This window comes from Scyliorhinus torazame, chromosome 1 (genome assembly GCF_047496885.1).
Source record: "Scyliorhinus torazame isolate Kashiwa2021f chromosome 1, sScyTor2.1, whole genome shotgun sequence".
Taxonomy (NCBI): Eukaryota; Metazoa; Chordata; class Chondrichthyes; order Carcharhiniformes; family Scyliorhinidae; genus Scyliorhinus; species Scyliorhinus torazame.
In genome coordinates, this window is record NC_092707.1 from 203796146 (window position 1) to 203823818 (window position 27673).

Sequence of the window (27673 nt, forward strand, 5' to 3'; positions counted from 1 at the left end):
TAATCCTAGCTAAGTAGGTCATGGGACATCTTAGTGGGAGGAGACTGGAGAATACCTTGTGCTTGGGATGCAGATGATGTAATTAATGGTAGGAGTAAGAACTGTCTGACATTTTGCAGTTTTGTCATACTATTTTAAATTGAAGAGAAGTATCTGACAAGACAGAAGGATTTTCAGGTTGTTCCTGAAAGGGTCTCTGTCTACAGGTCTGCACAAAGAAGCAAGTAACCCTGATTGTTAACATTATTTATTAGTGGCATTTGAACTGTATTGGGTTGTTTAATTGGAATAGGCAAAGGAAGACATAGATAGTGAGTTAAAGTTTGTTTTTTTCCCCCTTTTCTGTAAGAACTGTTTTAACTGTTAATTGTAAGGCTATTTCTTTGCTGTTAACATGGTTAATGCTTTGTTTAAATTAAAGTTTGTTTTCCATAAAAGATACTTATTGTTCAATAGTTATCACTCCTGTGCTTTAGTAGTCTTCCCTCACAGTCTTACAAATTGCAAATTGTTGGGATTCTCATATGGGATCTTAATAATTATAACTTTTCTCATTCATGATTTCCTATACACATTCTCATCAGATTGGCTTTGACCTTCATTGTGGTAGAAGGAAAACTAATTGCTTTAATTGCTTATGATCCCTTATTCCTTACTTCTCTCCAAATTCCACACATCTGTCCATGGCAAGTAGGTGATCTGTTCAGTTTTGGGGCAATTTTTCACCCGAGGTCCTTGTTGAATGTTGTTTAAGTCACCTTTCAGTATAATTCTCAATTCTATCATTCAAGTTGTCCTTTAAATTAATCCAAGACTTTTGCTTGCACTACCCTACCCCAAAGACCATTTCCAAATATTTATCACTTTTTGTGTGAAATTCTCCCTAATAGCTGCACAAAATAATATGATCTTCACCACACGGCAACTACAAGAGAAATGCAGGGAACAGCACCAACCCTTGTACCTGGCCTTCTGTGAACTCACAAAGGCCTTCAACGCTGTCAACCACGAGGGATTATGGAGCATCCTTCTCAGTTTCAGCTGCCCCCAAAGGTTTCTCACCATCCTTCATCTGCTCCATGATCCTACCCCACAAATCCCCTCGAGACCCAATTCGCATTCAGACTGTGGTCAAGGAAGGCTGTCATCGCACCAATGCTCTTCGCGATCTTACTTGCTACACTGCTCCATCTCACTCTTAGCAAGCTCCCTGCTGGAGTGGAGCTAAACTACAGAACAAACAAGAATATGTTCAACCCCCGCTGCCTGCAGGCCAAATCCAAAGGAGTCCCACACTTTGTTGTTGAACTACAGTACGTAAACAATGCTTGTGAATGTGCACACACTCGGAGGCTGAGCTCCAAGCCATCGTCAACACCTTCACAGAGGCATAAAAGAGCATGGGCCTTACACTAAACATATGTAAGGCAAAGATCCTCTACCAACTTGCCTCCGCCAAACAGCACTGCTCTCCAGTTATCCAAATCCACAATGAGGTGTTGGACAATGTTGCCACTTTCCATACCTTGGCAGCCTACTATCATCAAGGGCAGACATGATGACAAAGTTCAACACCGCCTTCAGTTTGCTAATGCATCAGTCGCCTGTTGAAGAGAGTGTTTGAAGACTAGGATCTCAGGCCTGGAACCAAGCTTGTGTTCTACAGAGCAGTAGTGATACCCACTCTCCTATATCGCTCAAAAACATGGCTTATAATTAGAAGGCACCTAAAAACCCTGGAGAAGTACCACCAGCGCTGCCTTTGCAAGATCCCCAGCATTGAACACGAACAATCAGCTCCGCTGGACGGATCACATTGTCCGCATGCCTGACATGAGACTCCAGAAGCACGCACTCTATTCGGAGCCTCACATGGCAAACAAGCCCCAGTAGGGAAGAAGAAAGGCTTCAAGGACACCCTTAAAGCCTTCTTGAAAAAGTGCAATGTTCCCACTGCTACCTGGGATTTCTTGACTCACGACCGCCTAAAGTGAAGGAAAAGCATTTGGGAAGGAGTGAACACCTTGAGTTTCATTGCCGAGAGCAAGCCGAAGTAAAGCGATGGCAGCGAAATGCGTGTGTGGAAATGTGGCCACCTCATCCACCCACTCCTTCAATGACCGTCTGCCCCACCTGTGACAGAGACTGTCGGTCACACATTGGACTCCTCAGTCATTTTAGTGTGGAAGAAAATCACCCTCGACTCTTGAGGGACTGCCCAAGAAAAGGAAAATAATAAATGCATTTCAAAGTTGGGAACATAATACATTTGCATCTCATTATCAGTTCCATACACCGGAATCATAAACCGCCGCGGAGCTCAGAGGTGAGTGCAAAGCTCACGGAGCGGCTCCGCATATTAAGGGGGTTGACTCGGGGTCTGCCAGCCTTTGACTTGGGAGGCGATCAGCATTTGGCTTGTGGGGCGATCAGGGTCTCAGTTAGGGGGTGACTGGGGTATAATTTGAGGGAGACTGGGGCAAGTATCGGGTGTTGACTCCAGAGTACCGGAAGGGGGAGACTTCAGGATACTGAGTAGAAGACTCCAGGGAACAGAGCAGAAGACTCCAGGGACATGGGACAGAAAACTGTCAAGTCTGAAAAGTACCATTCCTGAGGATGCTTTCTGCTGCCGGGATCTGAGAAGGGCCTCAAAGAGAGAAGGTAAGCCTGGGGGGGGCATGTTGGAAGAGCCTCACAGAGCGAAGTGAGGCCTGGGAAAGTGCGATTGATTCTGGGTGGGCTGGTAGTCATCATGAACTGATGGTTCCACTCAAATCTGGAGGGAGGGGCGTTCTGGCAGCAGGATGTTGACAACGGCAATACTAATGAAAAGACATGTTAGTGATCAGTATCCCATTGCAGTTGAGACAATTCAGCTGCAACTCAATAGCCATGCCTGGAATTAAACCAGTCACACATTTATGCCCACTCAAGCACCACTGACGCGTGTGAGTGTTAATTCACTCAACCTGGACAGGTAGATCCCAGAATGAAACCCTGGTTCAAAAAAGAGTAACCTTTACTTTCCGTTTAAACGTGGAGCAGAGTCACAGGACCACAAATTAGCTTTCACATCAAGAAAAAAAATTTAACAGAAGGATACTCCCCCCTTTACTCCTCCCTGAGCTTCATAAATAGACACAGATTTTAATGTTAACACAGATTACAAAGGATATCTTAAGCTACAGTAACAAGAAGTCCATTTAAACACATAGGTTTATTGTGGCCAAATACACTCCCCATTCTGAACGCAAGTGAATATCTGAGGCACTTCTCCTCAAAATCTCCCCAGATGTTTGTCACATGAGAGTCTCCAACTCCACTCCCAAAACAAATCACATTTTAAAATCTTCTTTCACAACAATGCTTTTTCCATCAGCGGTTTGTTTGCATTCTGAAATCCAGTCTAGGTTTTCAAAATGACTCTCCCAAACAAAACCTCCCTTCCACCTTTAATAAATAAGCCCGCTTCCATATTTTACAACTTCCTGTTCAGGATTTCTTTGTCTTGACTGTTGAACAAACTGTTTACAATAGCTTTAACTATCAATTCCCATACTCTATTAAGCCCTCTCTTCTTTGATACTGCAGTGAGGGGAATGTATAAAACATGGACGTGGTGATATCACTGTTATTATTCCCGCTCATAGGCAGGAGAAAAGAAGACTTGCCAAAGACAGGAGCTGAAGTGTGAAGAGGAAAGCATGGCAATGCTTGCTCCACATGCGGAGGATGAACACTGGAGAGCCATCACTAGTAGGCACCTCGCTAGATGCAGAATTTACAGACTGTGCCTGTCATACCAGCAGATGGCCGAGAATCAATGTTGCTGGAGATTACACATGTCCAGGGAACTGTTTGGCCACATCTGCCACCTTCTGCAGAATTTGGTACCATGGGTCTTGGAGGACATCCACTGCCAGTGTCGCTGTAAGTGACTGCAGCACTCATTGTTTGCATCAGTGGCTCCTTCCAGAGCTCCACAGGTGATCTCCGCAGGATTTCACGAGCCTTCACATTCACGTTTATCCAGGAATTTACGGACGCAACCTTCACGAGGGCACACAACTTTGTCTTTTATGACCGGGATCAGGCAAGCCAGGGTCCAATAGTGATGGGTTTTGCACAAATCTCTGGCTTTCTACAGGTGCAGGGTGCCATCGCCGTAGCACTTAGATCTCCGGAGCGTCAAATAGTGAACTGTGTGAACTGTATGGGCTTCCACTCTTTGAATGTTCAGCTGGTATGCAAATGCATCAAATGATCCTCCAGATGTGTGCTCAATTCCCAGGGAGCGTGCATGACGCCTACATTCTGAGCTGCTCTCGGTTCACTGACATGTTTCAGGGTTCACAGAGGTTGCAGGGTGGGCTCCTCGGGGACGAAGGATACCCGCTGAAGACGTGGCTGATGACCCCTGTGCAGAGGCCACAAAGTGCAATTGAAATAAGGTACAACGAGGCTCATGCTGCAACTCGCATTTTGGTGGAGCAGACCTCGGGGATGCTGAAGATGAGGTTCTGGTGTCTAGACCAGTCTGGTGGAATACTGCGATACAATCCGCAGACGGAGTCACGCATCGTGGTCACTTGCTGTGCCCTGCACAACCTGCCACTGCAACATGAGAAGAATCGGCCTGAGGAGGGGATGGAGGAGTGGCACATTTCCTGGGAAGAGGAGAATATTGAAGGAAAAGAGGTTGAGGAGGTCCTCGAGGGAGAGCATGTCAGCCATGAGCAAATGATGATGTCCAGATGAGGCAGACGAGCACGGCACGTGCTCATTGCTGCTAGATTCATGGAAGGTGACGACATCCGGTAAAGATATCCCTTTACCTTCACATGGCCTCTGTGAGCGTTGCTGTCCGATCTGAGTGATGGCAGTGTACACTGTGATAAGGCTCCTGTCATAGGGCCACTGCAGTTGCCCATAATTCGAGGAGGATGATGATGATTTGCAGTGGGGACAGTGCACTGATACTCAAAGCTTCTGTGAATGTCTGACTCCTGTCTGGCTGATGGCAGCTCATTTGCTGTCAATGACTAAGGTTATATCATGGCGATGCAGTGCAAAACCTTTTCACTTCTGATTTTATGGTATCGTTTGTGAGCTATACCCTTGACATTCAGTGTCACTGGATGATGGAATGGGAGATTCAACCGCACCTCAAAAGGTGAAGAGAGCACATAAGGCAATGATTGGATTGAGAGACACTAGTCCTGTACATTGTGGGCAACATCTTCATTTCCTATGAGATATAGGCATGACTGATGTGTTCAGTCACTGTGAAGGGACACCAGCAACTGGAAACCTTGTTCAAAGCAAATGCAGGAGCCTCTGAACTGAGCCCCAGCCTTTTCCGGTGCAGGAATCCCGTTTTTAGGTTGGGACTTCGGGAACACATCTCATCAGAACAAGGGGCCACAGAAAGGGTGCAATTCATGAGAGTTTGTTTACACAGGTGAATATTATGTACAAATGCTTAACACCTGTACACACACTGTGCAACTAGAGCCTCTTGACCTTTCTGACCCTGCGGCTTGTCTTGGGGCATCCCCAACTTCCACAGCGGAGTTGGAGGCAGTCTGCCATCTGCCATACCCTGTTGTCTGTGATGACATATGTGGGCATCCTCTGGAGGGCCCCACACGTTTTCCAGGTGCTACTGTGTGGCAGTGTCACCATCCTCGGCCTGTGGAGCTGGAGCTGAAGCGGTCAAAGGAAGAGGGGATTCAGATGGGTGGGACACTTCTGGAGTCACCTGGGTTGAAGGCCATGGGGTGTGCAACAGTTGATCCTCCCACCTAAGGGTGTCTAAGGTCCTTGGTTTCCTCCTTGGGATAGAGGGGCAGATGGAGTGAGCTCGGGAACACCACCGTCCTCTGGCATTGACATTGATGGACCTGAGCGAGTGCAGGATTCAAGTCTTTACCAAGATCCCCATGGCAGCTTTCACTCTAGCTGTGTTGACCTCATTGGAATGCTGTTTCAGCACGATTGCCTAGACATGCACCCTTTCAATCTAAGGAATGTTGCTGACATCCCTTCCTGATATTCCCGGCTTTGCCTTTGGAGCTCCAGCAACTGGGGAATGACTGAGTCCGGAGGCACGTCATCTGACTGAGGCTAAACAGATTCCTGGCCTCCAGCACCCTGGGACATCCCTGCCTCCGTCTGTTGTGGCTCTGTAAGTGTGATGTGCTCACCAAGGTTGTGAACCTGAACCCAAGGCTACTCTAGAACTCGGTCCTGCCAAGGTGCATGTCTTTGTGCTGATGGAGGGTGTGTGTGAGCACTGCGACAGTTCCTCCATTTTGGGTTTGTGAATCTCTCCTCTGCTGCTGGAGTCAAGGACCTGGATGGCGGACTACCTCGGCTGTTTCCCAGATGTGTCTGCGAAAGAAATGAGATGTCATTAATGCATGGGAGGGATCTTTAGAAACAGGAGACATGATTCACAGCTTTGTTGTCTGATGGATGATGCAGTGCTAGATCTTCACTTCGTTCATTACTGCCGATCCCACCATCAGCACAGGAGCAGTCAACATCTCCCCAGCCAACTGGATGGCTATCGTTGAAGCCAATTTGGACCTTGAGTTTCGGCATTCTTCCACCCATCTGGGATCTCTCCCTCTTAATGTGCACCAGTTTCTCCTGCATGTAAACAGATGGAGAGAATGTTATCAGGATGCATGTCAGGGCACACGATACGGATACCTGGTGTGTGTGGGTGGAAAGTGGGACCAGCGAGGTGATGAGGACCCGACCCGTAGGAAAGATGAAGATGTGTGTGGGAGAGCAAGTGGTGATGCCCCTTGAGCTCGCAGTGAATGAGATCCCTGTGGATGTGTAATGGGTGTATGAGTTGTGAGTGATGAGAAGAGTGATATACCCTGGCAGAACAGGAAAGATCATTATCCTCTTGTGCCACTGGATGGCTGCACGGTGTTGGTACTCATGACCGCTGCCACTGCCTCCCATGCTGCATTTGTAACCTTGCTGCTAGGTTACTGCCCTGAGTGTGGGTAGATTATGTCACAGTGGAACTCAACAGCATCAAGAAGTCTTTCCAGAGGGCGTTGGAGAATTTCAGGGCATATTTCCTGGTAGTTATCACTCCCAGCGACCTGTGAAGTGTGGCTGGTGTGTGCTGAGGTGGTCTTTAAGTGTGGCACTCTGATAATTGCAGTGCTGAGGTGATGGCAGGGCAGGCGAATCAGAGGCCATCCCACCAGTGATACAGCATGGATCCCGTGGCCGCTATGTGCCCACTGCATAGCAAGAAAAGCCATCAGCCATCGGCAGGCTCAATGCCGCTTTTCCTGCCCGCCAACGGCCTTTGCTAATTGTCAGGAAAATGGCGCCCAGTGTTAACTTTTCAGGTCAATCACCGTTTATCAGAACTGGGAAGTGTTAGTGATGGAATTGGTTTCAGCCAAGTGAGAGAGGAAGATGAGAAGAAGAACAAAAGGGAAGGTCTGTGATAGCTTGGAGTGATTAAAGAATTAATGGTACAAGGCCAAAGTGAGTGGTAATGGGACAATAAAATAAATAAAAACGTGTCAAGAGGAGGTGTGAATAGCAGAATTTTGAATCATTTATTTTCTGCCTTTTGCTTTGGCTTTTGTCATTTAATCTCAACTAATTTCCAACCTTTCAGACTATTTCAGTATTCCAGCATCCAGTGTTTCATTTTTGTTTTGAAGTTTATCGAATTTGTTTATTCAAATAAATTTATTGAGCACTAAAATAGGGGTTATGCTTCACAGGGCATTTGGTGAAGCCACATCTGGAGTGCTGCCTACAATATTGGTCTCCTTATTTAAGGAAGGATGTAAGTGCATTGGAAGCAGTTCACAGAGAATTTACTAGGCTAATACCTGGAATGGGTGGGTTGTCTTATTAGAAAAGATTGGGCAAGCTAGGCTTATATAATGTAAGATACTGACTGGTCTTGACAGGGTGGATGTGGAAAGGATGTTTCCTCTGTGGGAAAATCACTGTTTAAAAATAAAGGGTTTCCCATTTAAGACAGAAATTAGGAGTCATTTTTCTCAGAGGGTCATGAGTCTTTGGAACTCTGTTCCTCAAAAGCAATGGAAACTTTGTCTTGTGAATAAACCGACTATCAAGGAAAATAACTTTCTTTTGGCTTGGATTAATTTAACATTAATGATGATTGTTCCTCCAAAATATTAGATGCTGGCTGTCCTGTGTCTCCAACATTTGCAGCTTTTTTCTTTTTTATCTCCACAATGCTTAAAAAGTCTTGTACCCCAGATAAATCTGTACCCGAGATAGATTTATTGTTGCAATAAATGTATGGAAATGTATGAGCTGTACATGTTACGAATTTTAAAGCCAGCTTTTACAGAACATCCAACTACCCAAAACCCCTCCTCCATAATGCAAAAGGATGCAAGTAACTTTCAGAGCACAGTAATAAAAATGAATAGGAGTGTAATGTTCGGAAGTAATGTGCCGTTTAATTGTACTTTTTTACACAAGGGAAATACTGACTTCTGGTCTTTCTCTTTTTACAGAATGTTTAATAATGATGGAGAAGAGGTAAAGCGAGCAACCTTTGCAGCCAGTGGCTGTTACACCAGTGTACTGACAGAAGGATCCTTTGACCTTTTTGGCGACAGAGTCATTAAGCTTGGCACTAATATGTAAGTATCCCATGTTACCACATCCTGGGATAGTGCGCGGTCAATTCCAGTCCCAAGTGACCCGGAGTCGCAACACAATTGACCTAACCAATAATTCTTGGAAAAATGCCCAAAGTCTTTGGCCCTTGGCTGTTCAATAATCACCAGTTTGTAAGTTTAAACACAGCAACTGTTTATTTATAACAAGAACTATAATGAAATATGCAGCAAATACAACTGGTTAACTATTATATAATTCCTAATCCCCCACTTTAAATTGCCCCCACCCTCTATGTACGCACACATGAGACAGACAGACACAGAGGGGAGGAGAGAGATGCAAATAATAGTTAAAAGGAAAAAGAGTCTTTGTTTCAGATGGTTGTCTTTAAGCACATCTTTCTTCAAAGTTAGCTATATGATCCAGGCCTGTTTGTAGCCTGTACATAATTCATTCAGGTTTTCTGTAGGTTCAGAAATATAACAACTCATAGACTTTCTGGAAAGAGAAAGAGAGAAGAAGGAGGGAGAAAAGAGAGAGTCAGGGAGCAGGTCCTTATTCCTGTACTTCCAGGAATCAAACTCTGCTTTCTTTAGGTCTCTTGAAATCATCCCACTCAGGCAGGTCCAACCACTACCTGTTACTGGGTGGAATATGGCAATTTGGTCAAATCATAGCTACCAGCCAATTAATCGAACCAAATTCCACCGCATCTCTTTCTCTGGTGCTTAAACGTCTGAGGTCTCCTGTACAAACTGGCAGAGCGTTCTCTCCTGTAACTTCTGAATTCCTCACTCCTCTCTGCTGCTTGACCTAAAGACACATGTCCATTAACCATCCATGAACCAAAAATGATGACAGCAAAATAAAAGAAAGGGGAAATAAGGGAATAAACAGGAAGGGCCCCGGCACCCACATCACTTAAGTATCACTTGGGTATCAGTCCCAGAGGGTTTAATAACAATAATCTGTATTAGTGCCACTTACATTAATACTGCAATAAAGATACTGCGAAAATCCCCTAGTCACCGCACTACGGTGCCTGTTCAGGTACACTGACAGGGAATTCAGAATGTCCAATTCACCTGACAAGCACGCCGAACAAGCACATCTTTCGGGACTTGTGGGAGCACCCGGGGGAAACCCACGCAGACACGGGGAGAACGTGCAGACTCCGCAAAGACAGTGACCCAAGCCGGGAATTGAACCCCGGTCCCTGGCGCTGTGAAGCAACGATGCTAAACACCCTGCTACTGTTTAAACTCAACCAACTCTCTCCATCTGCCTTCTAGACCAGTCTGGAATGAACTAAGAACCAAGAAGGCTAATTTAAAAATGATTCACTTGGCATTCTTGCTTGGTGGGTGTCCTAACTTGCACCAAATCCCATCATGCCTGTGCTGCTTGACCTACATTGACTGCCAGTTAGACAAACACCGATTTTAAAATTCGTATCCTTGTTTTTCAATCCCTCCTGACCTCTGAAATTTCCTGCAGCCCCATAACCTTGCAAAATAATGGCATTCCGCTAATTCCTGTTTGTTGAGCATCCCAGATTTCAGTCCCTCCACCATTGGTGGCTGTGTCTTCTGTTGTTGGGCTCTGGAATTCCCTCCATAAACCTCCTTGCTTCTCCACCTTATTTTCCTCCTTAAGGATAATCCTTAAAACCTACTTCTTTGACCAAGCTTTTGGTCATCTGCCCTTATACCATTTTATGTGACTTGGAAATATTTCATTCTCTAATACCTCTGAAACACCTGGGGAGGATAGTTTAATGTTAAAGACGCTATATAAATGCCGGTTGTTGCTGGTTTAGCACTCAGTAGTGCACATCAAAAGGTGCAAATTTGATCCCTGGGCTGTATGCCTCACTGATACAATGGCTGGTGTTCTTACGCACCAATTAATTAATCTCAACACTACAGTTGGCCTGAGCATGCAGGGACTAGAAAGAGTGTTGTCTGGATGTTTGTGTGTATGTCTGTTGAGTGAGGATATGCTTAACTGTGATACCCTTCAACTGGTGAATATCGTGATAACACTCTCACTGTTCAATTTATACAAGAAGAGAGGACTCTTCGTTGAGCCATATTCGTTGAGCCATAACCCGTGATGGCAATGCTATTGAGTGTCGAGGGGAGATGGAAAGATTCTCTGTTGTTGGAGATGGTCTTTGCCTGGCACTGGTGCAAAATTTACTTGCCACCAATCAGCCGAAGTACGGTAGCACAAGTGGATAGCACTGTGGCTTCACAGCGCCAGGGTCCCAGGTTCGATTCCCCGCTGGGTCACTGTCTGTGCGGAGTCTGCACGTTCTCCCCGTGCCTGCGTGGGTTTCCTCCGGGAGCTCCGGTTTCCTCCCACAGTCCAAAGACATGCAGGTTAGGTGGATTGGCCATGATAAATTGCCCTTAGTGACCAAAAGGCTTAGGAGGGATTATTGGGTTACGGGGATAGGGTGGAAGTGAGGGCTTAAGTGGGTTGGTGCAGACTCGATGGGCCGAATGGCCTCCTTCTGCACTGTATGTTCTATATTCTATGTATGTTCTATATTCTATGAAGTCTCATGCTGTTGCTACTTGTGGACACAGACTGTATCTGAGGGATTGTGAATGGTATTGAAGATTGTGCAATCCATCTGCCAAAATCCCGACTTCTAATCTTATGTTGTAGGGAAGATAAAACAGCTGAAGATGGCTGGGCCTAAGGCACTGCCTTAAGGAACTCTGTGGTGATGCCCTGGGGCTGAGACGATTGATATCCAACAACCTCAACCATCTTCCTTTGTGCTGAATATGACTACAACAAGTAGAGAGGTTAACTCCTGATTTCCATTGACAATTTACCAGGGCTCCTTGATACCACACTTGGTCAAATGCTGCACTGGTATCAAGGACAGCCGCTCTCACCTCATCTCTGGAATTCAGCTCTTTGTCCATGTTTGGACTAAGGCTGTATGTTTAAATTATATATGGAGTAGTGATTCATTTAGTGGATGAAGGAAGCAGCAACTGAACAATTCATTTGAAAGCCCTGTGACTGAGCTGCATTGATCATCACTCACTCCAGGGAACATCAGTGACTGTTAGTTCAACAAAATCATTTCACCTTTCTCACATTATCACTTTCACTGCCTGCCGTGCCATAGTGCCTGTGCTTCAGGAACCACAACTGGTTTGTCTGTCACCTTTGTAGGCATGGCAGCCACTTGCATTGCGCCTCTTATCCAAATGCCTACAGTTCTTAATTGAGCCACAATGTGGGATTCAGGTAACAGGCTATTATCTGGTATATAATTGAGCCATACGGACCAGACCCTGGCTCCATCTATATGTAAGCTGAGTCAGGTCATATTTAAGCAGGGATATTACAGTTGACTCTAGCTACAGAGGAGAGAATCTAGCCAGAGGAGAGAATCTAACCAGGTTCTGCCTCCTGATTGCCATCCATTAACTCCCACAGGAAGGTGTGTATTGGCTGAGACAGCTGTGATGCCTCTCATGACCTGCCGAAACCTTGCTGCTGCCCAGATTTTCACATGAAGAGTGACCACTTATTTATTTCTGTAGGACATCTAGAATATTGTGGAAGAGTCGTACCATAGTCCCAAGCATGAAATTGTAAACAAAAAGGAGAAAGTATAAAACATAGCGTGTTTAGCGAGGCCACTGATGCCTAGTCTTTACAAGCAGTGAGAGCGAGAGAAATGCCTAATGTTGTCACTGTTCTGTTTACTAACATGAATCAGTTCATGGCTTCGTAAGTGTTCATTCTTCAAACCAGCAAATGCAAAAATTACATCGCTAAAAGTATCATGCATGCATTAATGGAATAGATGGATTGAAATTGGTGGCAGGCTCCCACACCAGTTACTATTAGTGTAGTTAATAATAGGACCTATTTTGTGCGACTAACAGAACAATTATTTCATACTATTTGTTACTGATTCCTACATATTTAAGAAAATAAAGACCGAATGAGCATTGCCCTATCTGCACTTCAGTGAAATGGTGCGGAGATGGGTGATCATTGTTCCGGGGAGCTGCCAGTGATGCCAACTCATTAAATATGTTTTCCTTCTGAACATTTGAGCCAAAGGTACCAGACTTTTTATAATTGTTGACGTTGCACTTTCTGCCTTTTTACTAAAACTCGTGCATTGTCTCAATGGTCACAGGTACAGTGTTTCACGACCCGTAGAAACACACATGTCAGGGACGTTGAAGAGCTCGGCTGCACGCACAAAGGTCAGTGCTCTTTCCAACGCGCAACAGTCATTATTATTTCTAGATTCCTCTAGCTTTTGTTGGTTATTCACATTTTCTTTTCATTTCTCTACCACAACCCCGACCCCTACCACCCTCTGGATGAAAAGGATTTTCCTCATATCCCCGCTAAATCTCCTGCTGCTTACTTTAAATCTATGCCCCCTGGTCATTGGACCCTCCACCAAGGGGAAAAGTTTCTTCATGTCTACTCTATCTATATACCTCCTCATTTTATACATCTCAATCATATCTCCCCTCAGTCTCCTCTGCTCCACATCCAAACTACTTTATATTTTATGTTCGTCTAACATGGGTAAATGTGATCTTGTCCACTTTGGCTGGAAGGAAAGAAAAGCAGTAAACTAGTTAAATGGGGAGAGATTGCATAACTCTGTGGTACAGAGGTATCTGGGTGTCCTGGACATGAATCATAAAATGTTAGGCTGCAGGCATAGCAAGTGATGACGGAGGCAAAGAGAGTCATAGAGGTCTACAACACAGAAAAGGCCCTTTGGCCCATTGTGTCTGCGCCGGTCAAAAACAACCGCCTAACCATTCTAATTCCATTTTCTAGAATTTTGCCCATAGCCTTGTTGCTAAGTTTTGGTTGGCTCTTAATTTGTAATTTGCTCTGTTTGTTTAACCTTTGCTCTAGAGTCGCCAGGTATCTTTATGATACCGCCACACGGTTCAAGTTCAAGGACTGATCAATAACTCAACACACCAATTAGTAAGATTCAAATCAAAACACATTTATTATACACAGTAAATCACTACTCATGCATAAACTCTACTTTCTAGACTATTCCTATCACTCAAAGGGCTATACTTATCTTCGGAATTGGCCCACCGGGTCAGGGGAACAAATGGCCTTTCGTTCAGGTCCTGAGTCTGCAGGATTCAAAAGCTGATATGGACTTGTAGCTAGGAGCGCCTATCTCGTAGCGAGCGTTGACTGGAGACTTACTTGGTTGATGCGGTAGCTTGGACAGGTCACTCTCATGGGTTGATTCAAGTTGCTGAGTGATCTTGCCAAAGAGGGACGGTTTGAACTTGGGGGCTTTATTTTATAGTCCCCAGGGGCTTCCCACCCTTCGGGGCGGACCCCGTACCTGGTTCCAAATGATTGGACTGTGTTCCGATCATTTGGATCGATTTCTCCAATACTGGAGTTGTTCCCTGATCGCTGGGCGGTCCCTAAATGTCCGTTGGCCTTCCTTTGTCTTGGCACCTGCTGGCGCCAAGGAGTCTGGCTTGGCTTTATTCACCTTAACTGTTGCAATTGTGCCTTGGAATTGCTCATTACTATGCAGATGGCTGCTGGTTTCAGTGCTGCCTGTTTTTTTCCAGGTTTCAATACACATGATTTCTGTACTTGCTAGTCTTTGCCTGTGTTGGCTGAATTTCCCTTCAGTCTTTGCGGTTCTCCATTTTAAGTCAGGAAGTGGCCAACCCAGGTGGCTACACTCCCTCCTTGTGATCCCTAACGCGAAGCGTGAAGGATCACATTAACTGCGTTGTCTTCATTCACTGACCCGGCGAGCGCTCTTCCATGGCCTCTACACTGACCATAACTATGCAATGAAACTTTTTAACTAACAATTTCTAAGTGGCGCTATGTCAAACAGGGACATGTATTACAAAATTTAAAAAACGGTACCTCTAACTGTCCTCCATAAACTACACTCACTAAACATTCAGTCATATTAACTTCCTAAACAATACAAAATAAAAGCAGCATTTACATTTTTCTGGCTTGGCAGTCAAGCACAGGGGTGGACAATATTTCCATTTCTTTATTTACAAAAGATGCAACACAAATGGTCTTTATTGTAGATCAAGAGGTTCGAGGGCCTGGTGAAAACCGAAAATAGGGGATCTCATTCTGTATACCGGGGTGCTAGCGCGGTAGGCTCTCCTTCGCCATTTCCTCATGCGGATAGTCTGTACGATGCTGTAGAGTATCGCCAACACTAATAGGGATTAGACTTCGTAGGAAAGGGAGTACCATGTTATGAGCTTATCACACCATGATGGTGTGGTGTTGCCTGTTACTGGGCTCTGGGTGCAATGGGGAAGTGAATCATTAACAGCCGAGGTGGTTGGGGTCAGGGGGTTCGCATTCGCGCACAACCGAATACACATTATAATGGTGGTGATCAACATGGAGGATGTCCTCATTGTTCTTCTTTCTCTTCTCTTCCTTTCCGTTGCATCTCTTTTCCTGGAGCTTCTGGGGTTCTATGGATCAAGTCTAGTGTCTGTTACTATCTTGGTTAATATCTCGTGCATTAGTATGTCTGTCCTTTAGTGCCAATTTCCCTTTACAATTTGTCACCATGTGTGACTCCCTCATTTTTTATTTTTTTTTAAACCGAGTATTCCGGACAACACACACTTAAAAATACTGAAACAGTGTGAGCCGTCTCGCAGGCTGTGCGATTTACCATCCAAATGTTTGAGGATGTAAATAGCATAGGGTTGGCAACCTAAGGGTTGCTGGAAAACAAACAGAACTTTTTGAACCAAAAGTGCCGAAATGAGGTGCGTATAGGCCGCGACGGGTAAGAATTGGATGGAATCCCCGGGTAGGACGGCGACCAATGCCGTGTGTGCTCTACCCGAGCGTAGCTGACCAGAGGAAGGGGGGGGGGGGGGGGGAGTCCTCAGGCAGGGCGGAGACCGATGCCGTTTCTCCACTGCCTGAGCCACCGACAAGACCGGGCAAAAATGTAGTCATCGTGGGGGTTGCCGTATTGGTTCTACCTTCGAACCAGAAGAGCAGTTATGAACGGGGGCTGGCAAGCTCTCAGCGGTTTCTGCCGATGAGCATGCTGGCAAGTTTTCATAGGTTTTGGCCGACAAACATGGCGTGGGGACGTGGAAAAAATTTCCGATCTTACGTACAACACATAACAATAACAGTAACAAACAACATTAAACAACACGCTGCAGGTTCCATCAGAAAGGACACCATTTTCTCCCAAGCAGTTCCTTTTTAAAACATCATCTGGACACCTCAGTTATCAGTTGCGAACAGGGTCGCAAAGGGCGCAAAGGGGTTCCCGTTTTGGGAGTCAGACTCAAAGTCGTCATCTTCTCCCGGATGCCATACTCTTGAATGTATAAGGGCTGATAGGGCTGCATGGTGCGATTTGGGGTCCATCTCGTCATTCTGGACGAGCCTGAATGAATTATCGCGTTGCCAAAAGGTGGTGTCTAGTTCTGTGGGGACGGAATCGTCATCGTAGGGCGGTGGTGTTTGGTGGGGTTTGGTGAGGAATGTGATGAGGAAGGGATCACTCAAATCATGGTCAGATTCGCTGGGTGTGGGTCCTGTTGCCTGGGGATTGTAGGGAGGCATGCTATGGCTATTGTCTGAGTCACAGTCGCTGCTGCTGCTGTCTGTGGGCGCGCCGGGGCGGAGTCTAGAGGTCGGGGGTGGAGTTGAGGGCGTGTCCGTGGATGTGGTGGGCGTGTTGGGGGAGGGTGGGGATACGTTGGCTGTGGACGGGGTGTGGTCTGCTGCGTCGAGCGTGACGTGGTGTGCGTGATTGGATGTGGGCCATATGCCTTAAGCTGGTTAATATGGAACCACGCAGTCTTTCCGTTGGGGTACTTAATTTTATAGACTGAGGGGCTTACTTTGTCCGCAATGGAGTACAGACCCGAATACTTCGGTGACAGGAATGTGCTGGGGTTGTAAATTGAGAGCATGACCTGCTGTCCTACCTCAAACTCAGTTGCATGCACTGTCTTGTCAAAACAGGCCTTGCTCTGATTCTTCCGTGTGCCTAATCTTACTGCGGCTGCTAGCTGAGCCGTTTTTACATTCTCCACTAACTGTTTGACTGCGTTCTCGTGTGTGAGGGCCGTCACTTCGGGGCTGGTCAAGTCCAAATCTAATAAAAATTCAGTGCCTTTCATGGGGCGTCTGGTCATGAGAGTGTGTGGAGTGTAACCTGTGGAAGTTGAGATAGTATTTCTCAAAAACATCAACGCAAAAGGGAGGACTGAATCCCAAGTGGTGTTGTTTTGTTGGACCATTTTTCTGAGGGTTGATTTTAGGGTCCGATTCATGCGCTCCACAATACCACTTGACTGGGGGTGGTATGCAATGTGGAATTTTTGGGTAATGCCAGATATCGTGAGGACGTTCTTCATGACACGTCCCGTAAAATGGGAACCTTGGTCGGATTCAATGCTGAGGGGGACTCCCCAAATCATAAAGATGTGGTGGGTTAAGATCTTTGCGGTGGTCTTTGCTGTGTTCGGTCTGGATGGGAATGCCTCTACCCATTTCGTAAAAGTGTCTATGACAACTAATACGTATTTGTAACCATTCCTGCAAGGGGGCAATGGTCCTATAAAATCAATCTGGAGGTTAGTCCAGGGGTCGTTAACGGGTGGGTGTGACTAAGCTGAGCCTTCTTTGCGTATCTGTCCGGATTGTTCTGGGCACAGAAAAGGCAATTCTCAACGTAGTGCGTTACGTCTTCTTTTAAACTTGGCCACCAACAGAGCTGCCTGAGGTTGGCTGTAGTGGGATCAATTCCCTGATGTCCATGACTGTCATGGAATAAACAAATAAGTTAATTCCTGTCCTGTTCAGGAACCACATAAAGGGGGTCTTTTAACACCACACCGTCATGTGTGGTCAGTGCATTTTTAAACCTAACGTAGGGTGCTGGAAATTATCCTTTCAAAATCTCCCTGAGATTGCTATCCTGCTTCTGGGCCTGCACTAAATTCTAGATATTAGTCTGCGAGACCTGAACTGCATTCACTGACACGCTTTCGGGGGGTGTTCAAAAATGGCCATGCCTGGAACCTGCTTTGGCCAGTGCGTCGGCTTTTACATTTCCAGGGGGGGAAGAACAGTGGTGACTTCGAACTTTAACAATTCCAAAGGTCCTGTCCTGTGCTTTCTCTAAAATGTGGCGGAGCAATGGGGCTGAAGGGAGGGGTTTTCCGTCTGCGGAAACAAATCCTCTTGCTTTCCACGGGGGTAGGAATTCTGTAAAGCTGTTGCAGACATAGAGGCTGTCCGAGTATATGTCTGCTGGGCTGGGGAAGGAATCTGGGTGATCCACAATGTACACCACGGCTGCTAGTTCTGCCGCCTGCGCGACTAAGTGGCCTGGTAGCTTTAAGGAGATCTCTTCTAGGGCACGTCTCTGCGTGTCCTCGACATAAATGCCGCATCCTGCAATGCGCTTTCCGTCTAATACTGTGGCAGAACCGTCCACATAAATCCTTAAAGGTGCGCACGTGTCTGTGTGCTGGGGGCTCTGGGGTGAGCTACCTATCTTTCTGGGGGGTGTTTTTGCAAGAAAGGGGCCTGTGTTGTGGTGTGGTGAGATGATTTCACATTCATGGGGGGTGCCTGGGTACTGAAGATTATCGGCTAAGAAAGTGTCGGTCTTGGTCCTTTTAACAGTGATGTCCCGTCCCTGCAAAAGAAGGGTCCATCTAGCTGCTCTAATTTGGCTGACTGTACCGTCCTTAAGTCGTCCGTCCAGTAAAAGTTGGGTGCGGGGGGGGGGGGGGGGGGGGGGGGGGGGAGCGGGGGGGGGGCTGTTCTGTGAGGATTGTGATGGGGCTTAGTCCGGTTATGTAGGAAAAATACTGAACTGCCCATAAAACTGCGAGCAAGTGCCTTTCACAGGCCAAAAATCCCTGCTCCACAGGATCTAAAAGTCTGGAGGCGTAAGCCACGGATCTTAATTGTTCGTGCTGTTCCTGGAGGAGCACGGCCAAAAGGGTGCGGTCGGTGCTATCTATCTCTATAGCATAGGGGGAAAGCGGGTCTGGAACTTGTAGTGCGGGGGCTGCAATGAGGGCTCTTTTCAAAGCATCCACAGCATCCGTATGCTGTGGAAGCCATTCCCAAGGGGCTCCTTTCTTTAGGAGTTCCGAGAGGGGTGCTGCCTCGGTGGCAAAACCGTCAGTGTGGTTTCGGCAGTAGCCAACCAGTCCTAAAAACGGCTGGAGGACTGAAACATTCTGAGGAAGGGGCAATTTAGCAATCGAGTCAATTCTTTTGTGCTCGATCTCGCGTTTACCATGCGTGATAATTGAACCCAAATATATCACTTTGTTTTCCAAAATCTGGGCCTTTTTGGGGTTTACTTTGCAACCAATTTTCTGTAGGAGTTCCAGAAGTTCGTCCAGAAGCTCGATGTGCTCTGCCTTGGTGTCTGTCTGCAGTAATAGGTCGCCCACACACTGGACCAGACATTCGGGGCAAGAAAATTTTTATAAACCATTTGCCAGCTGTCGATGGAAAATGGAGGGGGAGTTGTGGAAGGCATGTCCACGTGTACTGCTGATTTTTAAAAGTGAAGGCAAATTTGTATTGGCATGCTTTTGCCAATGGAATGGACCAGAATCCATTACTGATGTCCAAAACCGTAAAATATTGTGAGTTGAGTCCCTGTTTGAGCATGGTCTCGGGACTTGTGGCTACCGTGGGGGCTGCTGCGGGGGTGACTTTATTGAGTTCCCGGTAATCGATGGTCAGTCGCCATGATCCATCGGGCTTTCTCACTGGCCAAATCGGGGCATTATTAGTGGAGGCTACTGATCTGAGTACACCCTGCTCTAATAAGCTGTCGATCACTTTTGCGATTTCTCCCTCTGCCTCTTGGGGAAATCCGTATTGCTTTTGGGGTCTAGGGTCAGGTCCTGTGATTTGAACGGAACCAGTCATCCGGCCACAGTCGTGTTTGTGTGTCGCGAATACTGTCCTGTGCTTTTGCAGAACTGCCCTAACCTGCTTGTCTGTGCTAATCGTGGTCGGGTCAAACCAAAATTTGCCGGCTGCGCTAATCTTGTTTGCATACTCACCTATTGTGAGCGTTGTGGGGGCTCTTGCTGATTTTGCCATTCTCCAAACACATTGGTTGACTGGATCAAAGGACAGGTTGTGGGAATTCATAAAATCGATTCCCAGAATGTGTTCTGTGTGGGGTAGATCAACTAAAACTATGGGGTGCTTTGTCGTTATACTGCCAATCTGAATGGGTACAGGGCTGTGATGTGTCCCTGCTGTGAGTGGTCTGTGAAGCCGCTGAGGGTGATGGTGGCTGTAGTGGGCCACGTGTCTTTCTGGAATATGGTGGAGGAATTGATTGTGGTGCGGGACCCTCCTGTGTCCCAGATAAATTCGATGGGCTGTCCCCGTATCTTTGCTGCAACTACTGGTCGGCCGGACCTATCCCAAAGGGTGTCGCAGACCCAACTGGGGGAGCCCGAACACCGTCAGTCCGTTCCGTTCAGGTCCGTATGGTCTGAACGGGTGCTCACACTATGTATGGGCGCTGTCCTATTCTTATTCAGAGTGCCTGCCTGCTGGACTCTCTGTGGCTTTCGTGGGGCATTGCATTCTCGTGCAAAGTGTCCTAACTGTCCACAGTTGTAACACTCCTGTGGCTTTTGTGGGGGGCTGTTCCTGCCTTCGTTCACCCATGCGGGGTTCTGGTGTGTTTTCACCGCTTGGATGTCTGCTTCTGCCTGCTGTTCCTCGGGTTTCCTAACTGCGGGTTTGTTTTGTACAGACTGCTCCCAGGCGCGGGACAGTCTTTTTAAAACCCATTTCTCATTCTGGGCTTCCTCTGAGGGGTCATAATTCGTACAGGCTTTTTCTCCTGCCTCTGTGGCATGGGAGATAAGGGTGCGGGTCCATTTAGCCATACCGGCTTGGGACAAATGGGCGCGGTCTAAATTACCGAAAACTGCTGTGAAATGAATCCACAGGCGTCCAGCAAACGCAGTGGGGTGTTCTGTCTTTTTCTGCCTGCACTTATTCAGGCCTTCTACGGGGTCACCTCTGTTGTAGCCGATCGCGTCTAGGATCGCTGCGTGCATTTCCGCAAGGGTGCCTCCTCATACATTCTGTGGGTCGGGAAGGGCTGCTATGACCGAAGGGTCTAAGCTCAAAACGGTGAGCTTCACGGGCTCACGCTCGTCCAGGCCGTACATGGTCGCCTGCTGCTTTACTCTCGCAAAGAAGTGGTGGGGGTCTGAGGTGGGGAGGAAAGGTGTGATTTTCTCGCACGCGTCCCGTAATTGGGTCATGGTTAAGGGGGTGGTATAAAGAAATTCTGTATCTCTGTCCGATGTGACTGTGCGGTGGGTGGTTACTGGATTCAGTGGTGCCTGAACTATCTGTGATGTGGGGGGTTGGCGCTTTTCTCTTCTGGGGCTTTCCTTGCGCACATGTTCCCTGAACATATCTATGCGCGGTCTCATTTAATTCTTCCCAATCCGGGCCGTCTTCTGTATCTAACTGGGATCCAACGGTGCTGTGGAATCCATTCTGAACTGAAAGCAACGACTGCAGTTCTGCAATCTGCTTCCTGCACTTCGCATGATCTAGTGAGCTGAGTGACCCTGCCAAAGCCTTGGGGGCAGCACGGTAGCACAGTGGTTAGCGCTGTGGTTCACAACGCCAGGGTCCCAGGTTCGATTCCCGGCTTGGGTCACTGTCTGTGCGGAGTCTGCACGTTCTCCCCGTGCCTGCATGGGATCCTCCGGGTGTTCCGGTTTCTTCCCACAAGTCCCGAAAGATGTGCTGTTAGGTGAAGTGGACGTTCTGAATTCTCCCTCTGTGTACCTGAATAGGCGCCGGAATGTGGCGACTGGGGGCTTTTCACAGTAACTTTATTGCAGTGTTAATGTAAGCCTATCTGTGACAATGAAGATTATTATTATTGTCTTATGAAGAAACTCCCATATCCATTGAAGTTTAGAAACTTAGAGGTGATCTTATTGAAACATAAAAGATCTTTAGAGGATTGGATAGAGTGGATACTGGGAGGATGTTTCCTCTGTCGAGGGAGACGACAAACTCATGGACATAATTTATGAATTGGAGGCCTCTAATTAAGATGGAGATGAGGGGAAAACCTTTCTCTCATACGGTCCTTGGAGTGTTGAATTCTCTTCTCAAAGAGATATTGGAGACCTGGGGCGGGATTCTCTGCAATCGGCGCGATGTCCGCCGACCGGCGTCAAAAACGGCGCGAATCAGTCCGGCATCGCGCCGCCCCAAAGGTGCGGAATTCTCCGCACCTTGAGGGGCCGAGCCCTCACCTTGAGGGGCTAGGCCCGAGCCGGACTGATTTCCGCCGCGCCAACTGGCGCGGAAATGACTTTGCCGGGCGACGCATGCGCGGGAGCGTCATCGGCTGCTCACGGCATCCCTGCGCATGCGCAGTGGAGGGGGTCTCTTCCGCCTCCGCCATAGTGAAGACCATGGTGAAGGCAGAAGGAAAAGAGTGCCCCCACAGCACAGGCCCGCCCGCGGATCGGTGCGCCCCGATCGCGGGCCAGGCCACTGTGGGGGCACCCCCCGGGGCCATATCGCCCTGCGCCCCCCCAGCACACCGGAGCCTGCCCGTGCCGCCTTGTCCCGCCGTTCGAAAGGTGGTTCAATCCACGCCGGCTGGCGTGGGTTGACAGCGGCGGGACTTCGGCCCATCGCGGACCGGAGAATCGCTTGGGGGTGGGCCCGCCGACCAGTGCGATTTCCGCCGACCGGCGCTGCGCGATTCCCACCCCCGCCGAATCTCCGGTGGCGGAGAATTCGGGACACGGCAGGGGCGGGATTCACGCTGGCTCCCGGCGATTCTCCGACCCTGTGGAGGGGCGGAGAATCGCGCCCCTGGTCTTTAAATTCATTCAAGGCTGAGTTAGATATGTTTTTGTTAGACAGAGGAGTCCAGGGTTATGGGGGGAAGGGAAGGTGGAGTTGAGACCATACAACTAGATTAGCCATAGACTTATGGAATGGGGACACAGGCTGGAGGGTCCAAAAGGCTTACTCCTGATCCTATTTCCAATATATTTTATGTAAAATACATAGCAGCCAGTCTGCAATTTACAGGTGAGATAGGTTAAACAACAACAATGATCACTTGAATTTAACAGAATAAAACATCTCAAGGTGCTTCACCGGAGGATCACCAGACAATAGTTGACACCAAGCCAGCGAGAGAGCGCATGATGAGATGTTTAAAGGAGGAGAGGTACCAGGGGAGCAAAATGGGAGTTGGTGGTACGAGAAAGAGGGTAAGAGACAGGAAGAGAACAGATGGGGAGTTACTAACATAATCTAGCCATGAAAGGTGAGAGTGACAAGCTAGCTGGGAAATAATATAGCGTGGAGCAATCTGGGACGTAGGAGAGAATGCAAGGGTTAGGGTTCAAATTATATGCCCTCCAGGTGCATGGGCTGTTTCAATAATTTTGCCCAAGTCGGAAAGGAACGTCACCCTGTGAAAACAGAAACATATAAATCAGTGATTAGTGAGGACATGGAGAGAGAAATTATTAGTCGTGGATACTGAGCGAGGAGAAAAAAGGAGGAAGAGCAAAAGACAGAATAGAAATAGAAGTGGAACAAGAATGAGCAAAACAAAAATGGGGAGTTAGCAGAGACAGAGAAGAGAGTGCAGACCAGGAGGGAGAAAAAGATTGGGAGAGTGGAACAAAAATACAGAAATAGGAAAAATTGATATGACATACTATTGTTTTTCATCCTTCTGTAAGAGGGAGAGCAACAGAGAGAAAGAGAGACTAATAGGTAAAATCACCTTGTCTGCTCCCACTCTGGTAACCATGGTCAGAGGGAACAATGCTTAGATAATTGGCAGTAGAGTGTTGCTACTCTGTTCAACCCATGCTCGCTTTCCAAGTGTGACTTCTCTTGGAACTGTCGGACCAATGGATTTAATCTCAATAGAGATGCTACTGTTTACTTCAAACCTGTTTTCAAAGGGTGACGTTCTATTCAGATTATAGAAACATGCTCGTGCATCATTAGTTAATGTAATTTGAACCCTTAATCTTGTGCTATGTGGTGCAGTGCCCTTGAACAAAAATAAATTAACCCTCTACAGGCTTCATCAGGATGGAAGGCACAGTAGCACAGTGGTTAGCACTGCTGCCTCACAGCGGCAGGAACCCAGGTTCGATTCTGGCCTTAGGTGACTGTGCGGAGTCTGCACGTTCTCCCCGTGCCTGCATGGGTATTCCCCAGGTGCTCCGGTTTCCTCCCACAGTCCAAAGATGTGCAGGTTAGGTGGATTGGCCATGATATATTGCCCATTGGTGTCCAAAGATGTGCAGGTTAGGTGGGGTTACAGGTTTATGGGGATAGGGTTGGGGAGTGGGTCAAAGTGGAGTGCTCTTTCCAAGGGTCAGTAGAGACTTGAAGGGCTGAATGGCCTCCTTCTACACTGTAGGGATTCTATGGTTCAATTTAATATCTCATCTAAAGAACAACATATCTAGCAATGCAGCCCCTCCCTCTGTGCTGAATTGAGGTGTCAATCTCGTATTTTTCCCTCCATGAAGGAGAGGACCTTGACATACTTCTGGACTTCTGGATCTGTTTATCGAGGAGGTATATTTTATTCAGTGGACAAGCAGCATGCTGGCGCAGTGGCTAGCACTGCTGCTTCACGCCACTGAGGACCTGGGTTCGATCTTGGCCCCAGGTCACTGTCTGTGTGTTGTTTGCATATTCTCCCCGTGCCTGCGTGGGTCTCACCCCCACAACCCAAAGATGTGCAGAGTAGGTGGACTGGCCACGCTGAATTGCCCCTTAATTAGAAAAAAATATGAATTGGGTACTTTAAATTTATGAATAAAAAAAACATTCAATTGAGAGATTGTAAAGGGGGCACGGCTCCACTGGAATTACACTTGACAATTTGCCCCTCGACTGTGTTTGTCCATGCATCCCTGCTGGATCCGGCACCCAAAAGTGCAAAAGCTCCAGCGTAAATAGTAAGAGGTCAGTTTAAATCACAGTCAACGTTGGACGGACCCTCTGCGATACTAATGAATGATTTGGGCCGTTCTGAAACCAGCTGCGCCTGAATAGCTACCAGGAAGGAATGTACATGATGCATTGCTAAAAATTATTAGTTTCATATTCTTTGGATCAACTAATACACAAACCTAAGTATGCACTTCTCTAAATGTAATTATTTTTTTAGAAAATATTTTATTAAAGCATTTATAATAACATTTTAAACAAAGAGATCCAACAAACACCAAAAAACTCACAATAACATACCCATCTGCTCCCAAGCATAAACCCTAACTATCATGGTCCATGTAACTATTCCATCTGACGGTTCTCCCTTCATTAGATTTCCTACCCTTATTCGTCACTACCATGCCTCCCTCTTTCTCCCTAAGCACGTTTAGTGAATTGGTCACACCACAGATTAGGATTGCTGAGGGAGAAAGGGAATGGGTAACCAAAAGGCAGAGAAAAAGCAGGAAGGCAGTGCAGGTGTCCCCTGCGGTCATCTCCCTCCAAAACAGGCATACCGTTTTGGATACTGTTGGGGGAGATGGCTCACCAGGAGAAGGCAGCAGTAGCCAGGTTCATGGCACCGTGGCTGGCTCTGCTGTACAGAAGGGCGGGAAAAAGAGTGGAAGGGCTATAGTCATAGGGGATTCAATTGTAAGGGGAGTAGATAGGCGGTTCTGTGGTCAAAAATGAGACTCCCGAATGGTATGTTGCCTCCCAGGTGCGTGGGTCAGGGATGTCTCAGATCGGCTGCAGAACATTCTGAAGGGGGAGGGTGAACAGCCAGTTGTCGTGGTGCATATAGGCACCAATGATATAGGTAAAAAAACGGGATGAGGTCCAACAAGCAGAATTTAGGGAGTTAGGAGCCAAGTTTAAAAAGTCGGACCTCCGAGGTTGTAATCTCAGGATTGCTACCAGTGCCACGTGGTAGTCAGAGTAGAAATGAAAGAATAGGCAGGCTGAATGCGTGGCTTGAGAGATGGTGCAGGAGGGAGGGGTTCAGATTTTTGGGACATTGGGACTGGTGCTGGGGGAGGTGGGACTACTACAAATCGGACGGTCTACACCTGGGCCGGACTGGAACCAATGTCCTTGGGGGTGCTTTTGCTAACGCTGTTGGGGAGGGTTTAAACTAATGTGGCAGGGGGATGGGAACCAAATGAGGAGGTTAGTGGACAGTCAGGAGGTAGTAACTAAAGCCTGTAAGGAACTAGATCATGAAGTCAGCGTGACTAAGGGGAAGAGTAGGCAGTGAGCAGATGATGAAACCAAAGGGACTGGTGGTCTGAGGTGCATTTGTTTTAATGCAAGAAGTGTAGTACGTAAGGCAGTTGAACCTAGGGCTTGGATTAGTACCTGGGAGTATGATGTTATTGTTATTACTGAGACTTGGTTGAGGGAAGGGCATGATTGGCAACTAAATATCCCCAGGATATTGATGCTTCAGGCGGGATAGAGAGGGAGGTAAAAGGGGTGGAGGAGTTGCATTACTGGTCAGAGGGGATATCACAGCTGTGCTGAAGGAGGGTACTATGGAGGACTTGAGCAGTGAGGCGATATGGGCAGAGCTCAGAAACAGGAAGGGTGCGGTAACAATGTTGGGGCTGTACTACAGACCTCACAACAGCGAGTGTGAGATAGAGGTACAAATATGTAAACAGATTATGGAAAGATGTAGGAGTAGGGTGGTGGTGATAGATTTTAATTTTCCCAACATTGACTGGGATACACTGAGTGTCAAGAGGTCTAGATGGAGCAGAATTTGTAAGGAGCATCCAGGAGGGTTTTCTGGAGCAGTATGTAAATAGTCCAACTCGGGAAGGGGCCATACTGAACCTGGTGTTGGGGGATGAGCCTGGCCAGGTGGTTGAAGTTTCAGTAGGGGATTACTTTGGGAATAGTGATCACAATTCCGTAAGTTTTAGAATACTCATGGACAAAGACGAGAGTGGTCCTAAAGGAAGAGTGCTAAATTGGGGGACGGCCAACTATACCAAAATTCGGCAGGAGCTGGGGAATGTGGATTGGGAGCAACTGTTTGAAGGTAAATCCACGTTTGATATGTGGGAAGCTTTTAAAGAGAGGTTGATTAGAGTGCAGGACAGACATGTCCCTGTGAAAATGAGGGATAGAAATGGCAAGATTAGGGAACGATGGATGACAGGTGAAATTGTGAGACGTAGCTAAGAGGAAAAAGGAAGCATACATAAGGTCTAGGCGACTGAAGACAGACAAAGCTTTGGAAGAATATCGGGAATGTAGGACCAATCTAAAACGAGGAATCAAGAGGGCTAAAAGGGGTCATGAAATATCTTTGGCTAACAGGGTTAAGGAAAATCCCAAAGCCTTTTATTCATATATAAGGAGCAAGAGGGTAACTGGAGAAAGGGTTGGCCCACTCAAGGACAAAGGAGGAAAGTTATGCGTGGGGTCAGAGAAAATGGGTGAGATTCTTAACGAGTACTTTGCATCGGTATTCACCAAGGAGATGGACATGATGGATGTTGAGGTTAGGGATAGATGTTTGATTACTCTAGGTCAAGTCGGCACAAGGAGGGAAGATGTGTTGGGTATTCTAAAAGCCATTAAGGCGGACAAGTCCCCAGGTCCGGATGGAATCTATCCCAGGTTACTGAGGGAAGTGAGAGAGGAAATAGCTGGGGCCTTAACAGATATCTTTGCAGCATCCTTGAACACGGGTGACGTACCGGAGGACTGGAGAATTGCTTGTGTTGTCCCCTTGTTTAAGAAGGGTAGCAGGGATAATCCAGGTAATTATAGACCGGTGAGCCTGACGTCAGTGGTAGGGAAGCTGCTGGAGAAGATAGAACATAGAACATAGAACAATACAGCGCAGTACAGGCCCTTCGGCCCACGATGTTGCACCGAAACAAAAGCCATCCAACCTACACTA

General features: G+C 47.1%; 1 protein-coding gene across 2 annotated transcripts in view; it reads left to right on the forward strand.

The window, feature by feature from the left end:
- The window catches only part of oscp1b (organic solute carrier partner 1b), a 90510-nt gene that overhangs the window by 42266 nt on the left and 20571 nt on the right, over positions 1-27673 (forward strand). For both annotated transcript variants that reach the window (XM_072502104.1, XM_072502109.1), the window contains 2 exons: positions 8547-8675; positions 12836-12905. In XM_072502104.1, the coding sequence (XP_072358205.1) occupies positions 8547-8675; positions 12836-12905 (199 nt within the window). The remainder of the gene's footprint in view (positions 1-8546; positions 8676-12835; positions 12906-27673) is intronic.